The sequence below is a fragment of the Quercus suber genome, unplaced genomic scaffold, assembly GCF_002906115.3.
Source record: "Quercus suber isolate HL8 unplaced genomic scaffold, Cork oak 2.0 scaffold_242, whole genome shotgun sequence".
Classification (NCBI taxonomy): domain Eukaryota; kingdom Viridiplantae; phylum Streptophyta; class Magnoliopsida; order Fagales; family Fagaceae; genus Quercus; species Quercus suber.
In genome coordinates, this window is record NW_027069699.1 from 8,455 (window position 1) to 25,226 (window position 16,772).

The 16,772-nt window shown below is 32.5% G+C and overlaps 1 protein-coding gene across 7 annotated transcripts; it reads left to right on the forward strand.

The window, feature by feature from the left end:
• The first annotated feature begins 11,104 nt into the window (after positions 1 to 11,104).
• On the forward strand, positions 11,105 to 15,986 carry LOC112012080 (uncharacterized). Of its 7 annotated transcripts, none has more exons than XM_065780612.1 (6): positions 11,105 to 11,271; positions 12,245 to 12,321; positions 12,759 to 13,062; positions 13,163 to 13,258; positions 13,470 to 13,822; positions 15,121 to 15,986. In XM_065780612.1, exons 5-6 carry the CDS (start codon positions 13,478 to 13,480, stop codon positions 15,691 to 15,693), a joined length of 918 nt encoding a protein of 305 aa, XP_065636684.1. In that variant the 5' UTR covers positions 11,105 to 11,271; positions 12,245 to 12,321; positions 12,759 to 13,062; positions 13,163 to 13,258; positions 13,470 to 13,477; the 3' UTR covers positions 15,694 to 15,986. The 7 variants fall into 7 exon arrangements, 5 of the variants coding, with proteins under 5 accessions (XP_065636684.1, XP_065636685.1, XP_065636686.1 ...); XM_065780613.1 differs by having other exon boundaries at positions 13,163 to 13,233; XR_010631768.1 differs by lacking the exon at positions 15,121 to 15,986 and having other exon boundaries at positions 13,470 to 13,823.
• The last annotated feature ends 786 nt before the right edge of the window (positions 15,987 to 16,772 follow it).

A 16,772-nucleotide genomic window follows, 5' to 3' on the forward strand; every position in this document is an offset into this window, starting at 1 on the left:
GTGAGCATTTGTACATGCTCATCTAAAATAGCATTAAGATCAAATATAGCTACTGAAGTGCATAAATCATTCACATCAGATTATGAATCTATTATACAAAATGGGATTTGCTACAATGTTTGGGTAAATATACAAGTCACTATAGCTTGTGCAAAACAAATTATTATTATTTCTTTGTGTTTTCTTATGTTGAAAAAAAAGAGTGAATGATGGTTGCTGTGTATAAAAAAAAAAAAAAATGTTTTTAAAAAACCACGAAAAATCGTTATCTTAATAAAACAGCTTATAGAATAAATAACCAGATGTAAGTATTTTGAAAAATATTAGCTAAAATAGGGAAAAAAAAGTATCTTTTTATATATATAAAAGGAGAGTTGAGGTGCTTGTTTGACAAAATGACTTTTGAAACGTTAAAACGGCAAGAGATGTGTGCTATGTTTTGTTTTTATCATTTGTGAGGGTTTGTTTGTCTTCGGTAGACAAGAGACACAGATTCTTTAAAGCCCAGCAAAAGAAAAGTTTGAAGCCCAGCATTTTCTTTGAAACTCTAAAAACATCTAGCAATTTTTTTCAATGACCTTGGGTTTGTGAGACTGCACAACATCCAGTAAATTTTCTTTTTTACTTTCCTTGTTTTGTCCGTCACCCAAACCATGGTAATTTATTAACCACCTATCCAACCATGGCACCATGTGGTTAAAACTTTAAAGAAAATTATGTGAGTTGCATATAATTAAAAATAATAATAATAATAATAATAATAATTATTATTATTATTATTATTATTATGTGGGTTATCAAACCTAAAGAGGAAGGTGGCTTGGGCATACAAGCGACAAGGGCAAAGAATATTGCCCTACTTGCTATGCTCAATTGGAGATTCTACTAGGAAAGAGAGTTGCTTTAGGCTAAAATTCTTCTAAGCGAATATTGCTCTCAACGTCGAAGAAACTCCAAAGACCATGATAAGCTTCCATGCTCCCCCAATTAGGCTACTGTCAAAGTGGGTTTTCCAGTCTTTGAAAAGGGCATTTATTGGAATGTGGGGAATAACTCAAATCTCAACTTTTTGGAAGAGGGTAAAACTTAGGTACAGTACCTTAAGTGCAGTACCTTAGGTTCCCCTCTTAAATTCTGCTATTTAATAATCACGACTAACCGTGTTAATCAAAAAAAAAAAAAAACTCTATTCCCCTAAAATCAAAGAAACGCAGAATGCCAAAGGTCTTTCAACCAACCATGGATGACTTCTCAAGCTCTTCTCTCTACAAACCAAATCACCACAATTGAGCAATGGCAACACTAGATTCAAAGAAAGGAAGATCCAAAGCCCACATGCATAAGGAGGATCCAAAGCCCACAAAGGAAGAGAAAGTTGATTTCTTTAACCTTCCCTATCCTATACCCTATGAAGAAATCCACCGCGAAGCTTCAGTTTGTACTCTCTACCCATCAAAGTTTTCAACTTTTTTTAATAATGCATTATGGGTCTTAGTTTAATCTTACTATTTTCATGTTTTTTTCTCCTCCTTTTTATTATTCATCACCGATTTGTTCTATTTTAGGTCTAGGCTAAGAGAGAAGCTTGAGGGAGCTAACCATGGCGAATCAGCTGCTCTTTCATTCTCTCATCTTGATCTATCTCCACTTCATTCTCTCTCTCTCTAACCCTCTTAGATCCTGTAATCTCTCTCTTTGATCTATCTTTTCTATGCTAAATTTTCTTTCAATAATTTAATGGGTCTACTGTCTATGTTTGGGTTTCAATAATTCAATGGGTTTATGATGGGTCCTATGCAAATTGGTTTGTGCTTCAGATGAATTCTCTAACTGGAGATAGTTGGTCTCTAATGCCGTTAAATGAAAATGTAAATGAGACACGTGTCAGAATTTTAAAAAGGGAAGCTAGGGTACCGCACCTAAAATACTGTACATAAGTTTTGTCCTTTGGGAGAGCAATTGGGTTAAGGGTAGTGCTATCAGAGAGTTTATTGAAGGCCCACTTACCCAGCAGGAAAACAACCTAGCCATTGCAAAAAAATTTCAAAATGGAAAATGGGATTGAGGTAAATCTCCTTTGATCTTCCTAGGGTGGTCACTAACAAAATCCAAGCCATCCCAATGCAACTTTTTGGTGAGAAAGAGGACTCACTGATGTAGAAATTTCTCATGATGGGACTTCAGCCTTGCCTCGGCCTACAACGAGCAGTTGGATATGGAAGTTTGACACCCTACCAAAAATTAGACACTTTATATGGCTCTGTTTCCACAATAGTGTTTGGGTAAGGCAAGTCATCAATGCCAGAGGTATCAACTGCAACACGAGCTGTCCCTTGTGTCAAGACCAGGAGGAATCTATCATTCACCTTTTAAGAGATTGTCTTGTTGTAATTAATTTCTAGAAAAACATTGGGAACCCCCCAATCCTTAGTTAATTTCCTCCAATTAAGTCTCCTAGATGGGATAAGAGAAAATTGGCTATGCAATAATCAAATTCTGGCCAATGGTATCCCCTAGAATTCTCAATTCCCCTTCACTATTTGGAGTCTATGGAAACACAGGAATAGAGTTGTGTTAAAAAACACTTCGAGCAATCCGAATCTCCACCTACCATGCATCTAGCTAGCTAGAGAATTCTTTTACTGTGTAAGGAGAGGGCAAAAATTCAAGCACCATATAGTCACTCCGGTTTGCTGGCATAGACCACTCTAAGGATGGTTCAAGTTGAACTCGGATGGGGCTTCTTTTAGGAATCTAGGGAAGGCAAGTGGGGGAGGTCTTCTCTGTGATCATAATGGGAAGTGGATCAAGGGCTATATGAGACACATTGGCATAGCAACCAGTCTCATTACAGAGTTTTGGGCTTTAAGGGATGGGTAGGTGCTAGCTTCCCAACTTGGTATTACCCAACTTCTTGTGGAATTGGATGCAAAAGTTATTGTTAACCTGGCTCTCTCTAAGAAGCCTTCTAACAATTCATATTTCTCATTGCTTAGTGACTACAAGTACCTCCTAGGACAATTCCATCGAATCAAGATCAGCCACATGTTTCGGGAGGCAAATAGGTGTGCTGAAAACCTTGCTAAAGGAGGCCACTCCCTTCTAGGGAACTTAGTTGTTTTAGATTCTCCTCCTAGTGATGATTTATTTGTAATTTTGAAATTAGATGCTACTGGCATGTACTCCTTAAGGCTTTTAGCCAATACTTCACCTTTTATGGCTAGTTAATTTCAAGCACTTATCGCCCCTTTTAACCCAAAATAATAATAATAATAATAATAATTCTTAGGACATATGTGTTTCACTTGTTAAGAATATATGTCATTATTTTATGCAGTTGGCTAATTCTTTGACAAACGCACTTTACTTGAGCTTTTTAACTCAATTTCATGAGAATTTTAATTCTTCTATGTCCTTTAATAGACATACTAGGACACGTGTCTTTTCATCTTCATGGCCAAAGACTCGTGCTGTGTGGGTGAGAAATGAGTCTAAGACTTAATTGTTTTTTCTGTTTGTCTTCTGCTTTAATTCTTTCTATCTAAAGTAGGGCTCTTTTTGCTTGATTTTTTATCTGTTTTTGGAATCGTGCTTTCATGCATATGCATCTTTCTTTATGCTTTCATATTGTTTGTCTGTTTTTGTTTAGTTGTTTAGTTTTTATTTTGTTTTGTTTTCAAAATAAAAATAAAAAGGAAAAATCGTAAAAATACAAAAACAGTGTATTTTGTGTACATTGGTACTTGTATACCTTGGATGGTCATTGAAACAAAGTTTTCTAAACTTTGTATCTTTTGTAGCTTAGATAAGTATCTCTATGCACAACTACGCAAGTGAGCTTTGTGGCTCGTATTTATGATGAGTAAGATTAAGTAATCTCTTGTACTTAACACTTATATCACTCTTTTTGACGGGTAGGACTATAAAATCTTAAGAGAAATGCATAAATAACCATCTTACCACTATTGCTCGCCAATCATGAAAGACGTATGTATGCTTTGGCATAGCAAAAGTGTGATATCAAGGACATTTGTGTGTTTTGGCATAGCAAAATTAGAATGTAAATTATCATTGAGTATTTCTTTTCTTTCTCTTATATGCCCATGCATGATACGCTAAATAAAAGAAAAATATGCAAAAAATAAAAATAAAAAGCAAAAGAATAAAAATGCTTTAAATATGTTTGCAAGCGTGTATTCGAGTAGATGTGGGAGTTATAGAATGTACCTCGAAGGTGATAGTCTCCATCAAACAGTTATGATTGTGTGTAAGTTAAAGCGATTTTTTCATATCTCAAATCGTCATAACATGTATACACTTATGCAATCTTGCGATATTTTTCATACAGAACACACAATATTCTTTGCTACTCTTGATACATGTGCAGGTACAATATGATTTGGCCATCACAAGGTTTACATGTGTTAATGTACGCTCAATAAACTGTCTTGACTTGTTTTTAAAATATAAAACTGGTTAAACCTATTTAGTGTGTGTGTGTGTGTGTGAGCTTTTGGGATTGATGTGCTTAACATTTTTTTTTGTAGAGAGGTTTTTTTTTACATGTTTTGCATCTTTCTATTATCTTGTCATCCATAGCATCTTATTTCATTACATTCATGCATTTATATGGATTCCTTGTGCCCCATTGATCATCTTTATGTTTCTTGGGTGAAGCTTTCTAGTTTCTTGTACCCTTTGTCAATCATGACAAAAAGGGGGAAGAAATTGTGGAGAATATGTGGTTTCTTTTTAAGATTCTACATGTTAGGGGGAGAAATACATGTCTCTATAAAGGGGAGATGTGTTTCATCTTGTTAGGGGGAGTGCTTACCTCTTTCTTCTTGTACATCGATCTTGTGACCATGTTTACATACATTGTGCTCATCTTTGATATATATATATATATATTGATGTATGTTTCTTTCACCTACTTTTACATGTGTTGTTTCTTTTCTCTCTTTATACACATGTTTCTTATACTTGTATGCAATCTATTATTTTTGTTTTACACAAAGATGCCTTGATGAGTTTTGTTTAAAGTGTTTCAGAAATACAGGTTGTCAAAGTCTACTTGTCATAAACTCCCTTTTTGCAAATTTTTTCAGGAGTTTGTGTTAAAATAGATTTTATTGTATTCAACAAGTGAATATGAGTTGAGTGATTTATGACTTCTCTCATATGCTCATTTGTTTGTTGTGGTTTTGCCACAGATTGTCAAAGGGGGAGATTGTTAAGACATGTGTTTCACTTGTTAAGAATATATATCATTATTTTATGCAGTTGGTTAATCTTTTGACAAAACGCACTTTACTTGTAATTGGGTAGATCTAGGATGTATTTAATACTTCAAGAAAAATGTTATTCAAGTCTAGTATTAAAGTCATGAAGATTGGACCAAGAAACAAGTGAAGAAAAGTTGTTCAATAAAGTTGGACAGATAGTTCGACACCTGCAGACAGATAGCTCGATAGCTGTTCGACACCTCCCGATAGCTAGGCTATCTATCAAACTCTTCAATTGATTATTATCGCAATCTCGACACCTTCTCGACAGCTGGTGGATCGATTGAGATATCTTATGTCCCCTTGATAGCTCCTCAACAACTTCTCGATAGCTGTATCTGTCGAAGTTTAAAGCTCGACTCCTCCTCGATACCTCCCGATTGATCGAGGTTACAGGAATTCAGATTTTCAGACCTGATTTTCGGCCCATTATGACATGTATATGTAAGATTTCTTTTCTCACAACCCTAAACCTATATAAGGCTTATTTTAGAGGCCGTCACATAAGAGAATACAAGAAGAACGAATGCAAAATGTGACCGAAGCCTTATTCTCTCTGAAAGAAGCTACTGAGTCTTTGCGCCTTAGGGTTTTGTAACCAAGTGCTTCTTAAACTTCGTTGTTGATGAAGTGAAGAACTTTGCAGCCAACAATCTTCTTCTAGTCGATGATTAAGTTACGTACTAGGATCTGCACAATTGGTTAGTCACGTACTAGGATTCGTGCATCAAAAGGGTGGTGTTCATATATTGAAGAGTTTAGAAGTTTTGAAGCGGTAGAAGATTTCTACTATGAGTTCATCTACGAAGATTGTAGAGTATAGAGACAAAGGTTTTGTACTAGATCTGAAACTTCTCTTTACTATAAAAGATTGCTTTTCAGGAAGGTTTCTTTCCAGGTTTTTTACTGTGAAACTAGTTTATTTCATTGATTTTCCTGGGTCATCATATCTTGTCTTATTTATTTTTCCGCTGCATGATTTTTACATGATATTGATATTTGTTTGTTTTAACAAGTTTTATTCATAATAAATCTATTTAACAACTTGGGTTTAAAAATTGTTAATTCTATCAACCGGGGTCTAAATTTTCCAACAACAATAATAATAATAATAATTTTGGGGGCTGGACATGGTTTTCAGGAGGGCCAATTGTTGTGTTCCTTTGGTAGTCTACCCAACATAACCTTTAAACTTTTCTATGTATTGGATTGTTTGTATGATGTTTGGTTGATTCAATAATTCAAGTAGACTTATAATTTGTTGTGCTATGAGAATTGATTTTGTAATACTGATTTCATTTAGTAAGAGAAGGGAAAGGGGGCAATACATAAATATTACTAGTAAGTTACCCGTGCAATGCACAGATAATATTGTAAAGTTTTATGTAAAATGGTTTTGGAAAATGTTGTATATGTATTATAGCATAATTGTTATAGAAATTTACTGATAATAAGTTCATCATAAAAAGCAACAATTATAAATTTCATACACATATCCATTATAAGTATTCAAATGAAGTAATGAGAATTTTTTTTCTTAAAAAAAAAAAAAATTGGAGGAATTTTACTGAATAAAAGTTGATATAGAATGTGTCTTTCTTTCTTCTTAATTCTAAAACAAAATACACATCACAAACACACACAATCAATTACATCATTTACAAAACCTACAAATCCACAACGTCCGACCTTAACATTAAAATCGTAATTGTCATTGTCGCTTAATATAAAATGCAAACCCCCCTTCTTTGGTTGTAGCCAACTTATACGGGTTAGGATTAGATGAAACAACAATATTAGAGCTAGGTAGGTGTCCCTAAAAGATTAAAAGTAAATAACATCACTTTTGGCTTGTGTCTATTTGACATAGGATGACATGAAGGGTTATGGGTAGGTATATATAAAAAGGAAGAAGTGCAAGAGGTGAAAATTGTGAATTAAAACACAAAGAGTTTTGTGTGTATGTGTGAGGGATGAAAAGTCTTGGAACATTGAATCAAATGATACGAAGTCTTTAATGTAGCACTTGAGAATATTTCAATTCTCTTTACATAGAATGCGCCCCTTAGCAAAATCTCATATTTCCTATATGAGGTCTCTGCTTTTATATATATACAAGGGAGTCAATTTTATGACGATGGTCATTTTAGTTTGGACCAAGGAACAATAAGTTTCTATAACATATAATACTAGTGTACTGTTTCAAAGTTACTAACATCCATATATTTACATAAATAACATATGTTTATAAACATGTAAATAAATATAAAATACATATATAAACATATATTATGTATGTATATATGTATGTAGGTTTTAATAGTTTACATGTTTATAAACATATAGTTTAAAATAAGGCAAAATATTAGCTTAAATAAAATAACCCAATTTATTAATTTAAATAACATGTTTTATAAGTTTTTAACATTTTTAATTATTTTTTTACTATACCGGTCGGAGCACCCAAAAAATCTTCGGTTCAATACATCCCAATATTTTATCCAATACATTTTAAAGGAGAACAAATACCAATTTAATGGCTAATACGGTATTGGCATCCTTACTTAGAAATCCTTAGAGAATGTGTTAGGTTTGTGTGTGTTTATGGAGTCACCGCTTATTTCATTATGGAAAAAACAGAAACCTTTATGAATATACCTCTTTATTGAACAATTGAATGAATATATCACTGGATCAAAAGAAATATAAAATTACATGGCTATAGTCCTTATTACATTCTATGAAAAAAAATTACAAGACATTGGTCTTAAGAATTAAACCTTTCTGTTCTTCTCTGTCATTGTCCAACCGTCGCAATACAAAGAAATTCTAAGTTTAGAGATTCGTTGAGATCTACTCACCAATTATGACTCAAAACAAAAACAAAAAAATCATGTATGTGTTTATATACATACAGCCGACTTATGTTTGTGTATATATATATATGTATAAATATTATATATTATATATATATATTTATAATTTTGTTTTATTCTATGCGATTAAACAACGATGTTTTAGGCTTGATATTAATTTTACCCTTTGTTTCAGCAACATTGAACCACCATGTTTTATAAGTTTATTTCCCATCTCCTCCTCTTGAAAAGAATGAAGATTAAGAAAAAGATAATCATAAATGAACTGACTACTCCCATAACTCTATGCAAATAACAAATATACAAATCTATAATAATAATTAATAGCTAAATTTTTGCTAAAATTATATTTATTGAATTAATTAGATATAATGATTTCTTTTATAATCTTTTAAAAAAAAAAAAAAAAAAGATTCACCAACCATATATTGTTGAAAATTACATGCCTCAATTTAAGTTATATATGTATATACATAATGTGAACCTTGTATTTTTAAAACTTATGTGCTTCAATTGAAGTATATATAATATTATATGCTTATATGTACATAAGTATAAACATATACTTATTTAGACTTGAGATTAGATTGTGTAAATTTGTAAATAAGTTTATAAAGATAATTTTCTAGGAGATAGGTAGTCCCATTTTAATTTTTTCCTTTTTTTGTGGCAAAATGATGTTGTTTTCTTAAATTAGTTACAAATTTTAGTTTAGAAGGAAAATGTTGAGCTTTTCATAACAAAATCTTCTCTATTTCAAATCGAGACCCTCTAGATTTTTAGGACACTCTACTAGATTGATTTCTTTTATTCTTAACATTTCATTCTAAAATAAATTTTTGAGATTATACCATGTATCCACTAACAAAAACCTTAAAATAATAATGCCACATTGGCTATTAAAGAAAAGGAAATTGAAATGTCAGATTTTAAATTATTTGTATTATTTGAACTTTTCAAAGAAAATCATATCTGAACTCTCCTCCTCTATTAGGTTATGGAGCAAAAGAGAGGATGTGATGATCAAAGATTAGTATGTTAAAACCATTGGATGCCTTTATGATAAATCTGGAACTTGATCTTAGAGCTGTTCAATTTAGAATGGACCATTTCTTATGTGTTGTACAAGAGAATTATTTATTTTTTATTATTACTAGTAAGTTGCTCGTGCGATGCACAGATAATGTTATGATGTTTTATGTAAGACGGTTTTGTAGAATATTGTACATATATTATAAAGAAAAAGTAAACTGATTTAATAATTAGAGCCAAGAAACATATACATTTTGAGATATTAAAAATTGAATTAGTAGCAATGAATCACAAAGATCAACCTACTCAAACTATATGAGTCAATGACAAAGTTTTCTTTATTATAACAATGAGTTAATGATTAAAAATAGAGAGACAAACAATGTAGGAAAGAAAATGTAACAATGTAATAACAAATATTAATATTTTCTCCAATATTCCCCCATAAGTATATTTTATTTTATTTTATTTTTTTGCTTTTGTTTTTAATGCTAAAACAATTAGTATGCTAAAAGTCATGACAAAGAGAGAAAGGCGTAGTGTATACTTAGGTAATTAATGAGATATTAATAAGATAACAATAAAAATAAGTTAATGTGATCTTCTGGGCAATGACCAAAAAAAAAAAAAAAAAACTTAATGAAAAGGGGTAAAATAGAAAAGGCTAAATACAAAATTAGAACATCATATGGTAGGATCTCATGCACTCCCATATGAGGTCTCTGCTTATATATGTCTATGTGTGTGTGTATGTATATATTAATTGATTGATTCTAAAATAAACAATCATCTTTGTATAAGCTGATGTGAAAGATAACCAAGTGCCTTCTGAATAGGTAGACATTTGGCAAAACTAGCAAGTGTATGTGTCTCTAATTACAAGAGCTATCTTGTTCAACCTTTGATTAGGGAGTGCATGTGGATGCTATATCTGCATATAATAATCTTCAATTGATTAAAATCTGGTGGATCAAACTCATAGAGATAACTGTTGGGGGAGTAGAATGGGAAAAAGGTTTATTCTACAAGCAGCTATTGTCTTTGATTTCATTTGGACATTGAGAAATAATAAGTAATCCACAATAGCTGCCCAAGTGAGCAAAGCATCCTATTCTGATTCAGGACCAAACAAAAGATAGAGAGTTTTGTAGAAGCTCAAGAATGAGGATTCAATATTTCAATGTTGAAAAGAGGAATATCAATTTTGGTTTGGATCAGACCACCAGATGGCTAGATAAAATTGAATTATGATGCGGTAATTGGCAAAGAGATGTGTGGCATTGGCAATGGTAGCTCGAGATGCTCAAGGTAAAATGTTGAAGGCAAGGTCACACTTTGATAAAGCAAGGAAACCAAAAATAATAGAGACCAAAACAAGTAGGCTTTAATCGAATAATAGTTGAAGCAGATTGCAAACAATGAATAGATACACTAGCAGAGCTTAATCATAACAAGAGTTGGGGAGATAGCTCCTCCATTGGTGAATGATATTAAAGACATTAATGGCCTATTTGGATGTTTAAAAAAAGAGGGGGAGTAGAGTAAAGGAAGGGAAAGTAATTCAATTACTTGTTTGGAAGTTTTTTAAGAAATGAGGGGGAGGGGTTTGGAGGAGTTTGGAGGGGTGGTTTCAACTACCTCTAACCTCTCATTTTTAACGGCAAGGCTTGTGTCCAGTGACAATTTTCACTGGACACGGCAGGATTTGGACACATGTCCAAGAGTGGACATGTGTCTAAGATCCAACGTGTCCAGTGAAAACTTTCACTGGACACAAGTCGGTCTCCATTTTTAATTCTCCCATATTTGAGAGATTTGGAAGGAGAGTAGAGTAAAGAAATTATTGACCAAAAAAATTCCCCAATTTACCCTTTCTAAATTAACAGATTATATAAAATAAATTCACGTTATTATTCACGTTATTTCTCTCTTCATTCTCAAATTTCTCTCAACTCTCTCAGCCTTGAAGACTCCTCTACCTCTCTCTCACACAATTTCTTCCACACTTTACACTGTCTCTCTCTCACACAACTTCTTCAAAATCAATCATCTCTCACGCCTGGGTTTTTCTTTCAGAGGTAAACTCTGTTTTTTTTTTTTTGTTTCATGGGTTTCTTTTGAGTTGGATCAAATAACTATGTTCTTAAAATTTTGATTTTATTGGATAATTTCTTATTAATTGTGATTTTATGAGGGTAATAACATGTTATTTGTGGGTGGGTTTTGAATCTGATTGCTTTTTGTTTTCTTAAATTTTAAAGTTTCAAAGAATTGCTCATAACGTATTTGATAAAGTGCTTGAGTGAGTCTAGATTGTGAACTTGCATAAATTTGTATATTGTAGCTATATATGGATCTGTGTTTCTTGTTTATTTTTATTGGGTAATTTCTTGTTTTTTGTGAATGGGTTTCTGATTTGGGTAATTTCTTGATTTGAAATCAGCTTAAGCAAACCAATTGAAACAGACAGTTTAAGTAGCTTAGAGGCTTTGAATCTATTAAAGATTTTCTGGGTTGTTTATATTTTGTTGGAATTTTTAATTGCTGAAGTAATATTAAAAGAAGATAGCTCAATCCTGTTTGAACAATAGTATTATAGATAATTGTCTTCTTTTTACCTAGAAGACAATGGTTTAAGGGTTATATGTTTCGATGTGCTGTGATAGTGTGTATTGGAATGTAAGGTGGTTCTGTTTGTAATGGTATGGAGATCCTATAATTTTGGTCATGCTATGTTGGGTGGTAACTAAAGTTGTGATTCCAATTGGGTTGATATGAATATGCTTAACCAATTTTGTAGGATGTGTACATTTTGCTTCTGAAAATGTCGATGCAACTTAAGAGTGGTAGTACTTGTGCACTACTTTATGGGTCTACTTTGTAGTTTGATATCCTAGGCTGCTGTTTTATTGTCCTATTTTTGCGAAAGAATGTGTTGTAGTGGCTGATATTTTACACTGGTCCAAAAGGAAAAGTTTATCATGAAAACATGCATTAATGTACAGGAAGATGGACTGCTCTGATTGATTCCTTTTGATTTTCTGCATGCAGGATGTTGCTAATCGTGTTTGTCTTGGTCTCATTCCAACAAGTGAGGGTAGTTGGGTCACTGCTGTAAGGGCATTAAGGTAACTGCCAATACTCTGTATATGGTTCCATTCAATCACTTGTTTTTTTTGTTTTGCCATTGGATAGTGCTTTTGCCATCTATAGTCATTGCAATCGGTATAGCTCCATCATTGTTGATGCATTGGCCCTTTATGTAACCAAAGGGCTACATACTAAAAGAACCTAGAATTACTCTTATCCACAAACATGTGCTTAAAGTACCACGGTAACCTAGAATTATTGATGCATTGGCTATGAAGTTGTTTCTTTTATTTGATTTTAGTTTTAGTCATTAGTATAACCATGAAGTGGCATTTGACTAGCAAGCCAAATACTTTCTAAGTTTTATATTCTTATATAATAGATTACACAAAAACACATTGAATTGTAATAGCTTAATGTATTTATGCATATCATGGATTGTAATAGCTTTGCTGTCATGGGATAATTTTATTAGATGGATAGACAAGAGAATAAAAGGAGACGTGTATTGCAAATTTGGGAATGGAGACGTGGATTATGGGATTGGGAATGGAGACGTCGAATGGCAGTTGCTTATGTAGTTTGTCTTGTTGCCTATTGGTTAATATTTCGAAGGAGGCCTCAAAGGAGACAAGTAACTTACTCAATTAGTAGTTTGAGTTTAGAAAGACGAAGCATTAGAGCAGCACTACCACAGCAAGTTCCAGTTTTTTTAGTATAATTTTAATAAACTTCATTCACTGATAAACTTCATTCACTGTGACAGTGGCAATTTGCAGGTAATCTTTCTTTTTCTTAAGTTTGCCTGCTTAGTTGTGTTGGTAAAATGAGCTTTTATTATTTCAACCATGGATAATGTGTAAATATGGCATTTTACAGGGGGACCGCACTTGGAAAGTGAGAGTTGTTGATAGTGAATACATTTTTCATAAGGGCATACAAAACTTTGGGTGGGAGTGGACTGCCTAAAAAAAAGTTCTTGCTTTGCCTTCTCTCCCATTTTCTTGTTGATAGTTCTTTACTTTTGAAACATAAAAATTAAATTATTTCTGTTTCCAAAACAGCTTGTCTTAAATTTTGCAAGTTTGTTTGTTAAGTTTTTTCATTCAATGGGCTGGCACATGACAACACGCTAAATCTGATGGTTTTGTTAAATATATTTATTTGCTCAAATATTTTTTTATAGGTTCAAATATGTCAGAAAAAAGGATTATTGATGATGTGGTTAAGAAAGATAGAGAATATTGGACAGCTGTTATGGATGATGCGCTTTTTGATGCACTCTTGCATCAACATCATCTAGGTAATAGAAATGGTTTAGTCTTCACCACACATGCCTATGACAATATTGTGAAGGAATTGCAAGAAAAATTTGAAAAACCAATAGACAAGCAAAAGGTGAAAAATCGCATTAAAACTGTCAAGTATAATTGGTCAAACTGCTATGATGTGTATAAGAATGGATTGAGTGGTTTTGCTTGGAGTCCAATCACCAAAATGTGGAGTGCTGAACCGAAAGTTTGGGAAAGTCTAATCCAGGTTTGTCACTTATACTCTAGGAGTTCATATTGTTTCTTGTGGTACATTTTACAAGCTGCTGCGTAGATGAGGTCCCTTCTGTTCTAACCTTATGTTAAGCTTCCTCTTTACCTATTATAAAATAATTGTGAAGGAAGTTTTTGTTAGTGACTGTCCTCTGTCCAATGCTAGACTCTGTTCTTCATACTAAGTGTGGACTAGCATTAAATTATTGTGAGTTAGTTATGGTATTGGCTTAATGATGGTGATGCATCTGGTTTGGATATAGTGACGTATTAAGTTGATTCACTAGTGACCCTAGAATTAGGGATGGGAAAGAAATTAATATTCTGGGATATTTAAAACATACCGTGCATTATGTTTTGAATTATAAATGTACTTGTTTTTTGCTATTCACAATACAAGGAATAAGAGGATGTCTAGTAATAGCAAACATATTACTATGATACAGTCACAAAAGAAGTCTTGTGAAAAAAAAGGTAAATCAGTAAACGAATATCAACCAACTGATCATATGTTAACAGACCCCCTGACTAAATCCTTTTCCCGGTGGGAAAATTAGTGAAACCATGAGAGATATGGAACTATTACAGTCTTGATTGAAACATGCTCTCACACTGATGTCAATTAAGTGTAACTTTGTAAATTGAAAATTATGTGCATAAAAGTTCAAGGCAATTTAATCAAGAATTATCCAAGAAATATGAATGTGAAAGTTTCATTTCCAGTACATTGCATATTTAAGGAATGGTTGAGAAAAGTCTAATCCTATTCCTACTAAACACTCATATCTAGCTAATGCATTGTAATTCCATTGGGTACATTATCCTTGATAGAACTCATAGCTTTTAATGTGGAGTACTAAAGTGGTTACGAATGCTCTTGATGATTTTGCCTTTGCAAGTATGAACCATTACATACTATAAACATTTATTCTTTGAATTCTCAAACTTAAAATCAATTTTTAATCCTCAAGTGAATCCACAACCTTAAGATTAAGGTTTACTTCTCTTAGTACTTTAGGCTCATTGAATAATATTCAACCCAAGGTCCAAGGTGTAGTCCACCTATTGGCATGTGTTGTATAATACCTGAACTATTCCTTAAATATCAAGTGTTATATAATACCTTGAAACTCATGTGTTATATAACACATAAGGTGCAAAAGAGGATCGAACCTTGATATATATATATATATATATAACCCATGATATATAAACGGTTACATCTTGGCACCTTTGATATTGTGACTTTAGCTTTGTGTGTAATGCGTTTATTTTGTTGTCATTTTTTAATAGGCTAAACCTAAAGCAAAAGAGCTTAAGAACAAACCAATTCCAAACTATGACAAATTGGTTGAGCTTTATGCAAAAGATAGAGCAACTGGGGAACAATTTGAAACTGCATTAGAGATGAGGCGACGGTGGGCTACTTCAACCGGAGAGGGCTCTATGGAGAACATTGAAGATATTGATCATTTAGTTACTCAAAATGAAGTTACTTTGGAAAGCTATGATAATGTGGGTGATAATAATGTGGGTGAAGCCTCCTCAAAAGCCAAAAAGAGAAAAACATCAAAAAATGAGGTCATGGAACAAATTATGGGAGCAATTCAAGATGTTGCTTTAGCAATGAGAGAAGGAAATTCAGCATTTAGAGAAGGAAATTTAATTTTTGAGAGGAGCTTGGCAAGTCTTCTCATTCCTGAGCAAGACGTGTTCCATCTCTTGGATGAGATAGGAATTGATTCTAGATTGCGAATGAGGGCTTATCTCTATCTTATTAAGAATCCAGATATGTTGAGAGCTTTTATTGGCTATCCAGTGGAGGAGCGCAAGGAGCTATTGTTCACAATGATGTCTGATCCTTAAATTTCTTTAACAATTAGACAAGTAAATGTTCCAAGACAATTTCAGCTTCTAAAAACCTTTTCAATTGATCATTGAACCGTAAACTCTTGGGATTAATTTTTCTTTTGCACCAGCTTGTGTTTATTTTTAGTTTTGCTTTCTGAAACAAGTCTGTTAGCAATTACAAATATGGTCATAGCTCATTGTAACAATATTGTTTACTGTTTACTGGTATAAGTGCTAGTTTAAATTGTCTTGTTATTGTACAACATGTGTTTACTGTTTATTTTTAGGTTATGTCCCTAGTTGTTCAATATTATTTACTAGTATAGGTGCTAGTTTAAATTGTCTTATTATTGTACAGGAATTTCAGCCCCTGGTTTAATGTTGTTTGTAAATGATTAGGCTCTCTTTTTTGGCCTGGTCTAGACTTGCCTTAGTTGCTAGACCAGTTGAATCTTGATATTTTTTATTGAAACTTTTAGACCCTGTTCTATTAAATAAATAAATAAAAGATTTTGCTTTATTAATTAGATGGACAAGGCATTCTCAATGGGCTCTATGTTTGGCAAATTCCAATATCTCATGTTATGATTCAAAGTGGCATTGGTTCCTAAATGGATAAGTATGGTCATGAAAAAAAAATGTTTCAGTGTGTGAAATTCTGCATTTTTTAGAGAAATTATTTTCATTTGTTTTGATTGAAATTTGTGTGCTATTGCTTAATATTTAGCAGGGATATTCTCTTGAGAATTTTGAGTTGCTTTCTTTTTTGAATAGTAAGTGGGTAAACACTTGAATTTAAATTACATAATAGGATCTTATTTTTTGAGTTAATTCATATAGCCACTCTCCCTAACTTCTTTTTTTTTTTTTTTTTTTTTTTGGTTTCAATTTTTTTCCGAATCCTCAAAAAATTAAATTCACGTACTAAGCAAAATAAAAAAAAATATTAATAATAATAAATAAAAGAAACACTCAAAATTCAATATTTTGTTGATTTTTTCATTAAACAAACAAATCAAACATTTTTTTTCTTATTTTAATTATTATCAATTAAGGATGGTTTTTTTTAGTATAATAAAAAAGTAGAAAAAATA

What these genes read in the sequence shown, in the direction of transcription:
- LOC112012080 (XM_065780612.1), top strand. Translation starts at nt 13,478, where the DNA reads ATGTCAGAAAAAAGGATTATTGATGATGTGGTTAAGAAAGATAGAGAA. An exon ending in TTTGGGAAAGTCTAATCCAG is followed by an intron (nt 13,823 to 15,120) that starts GTTTGTCACTTA and finishes ATTTTTTAATAG; the next exon opens with GCTAAACCTAAAGCAAAAGA.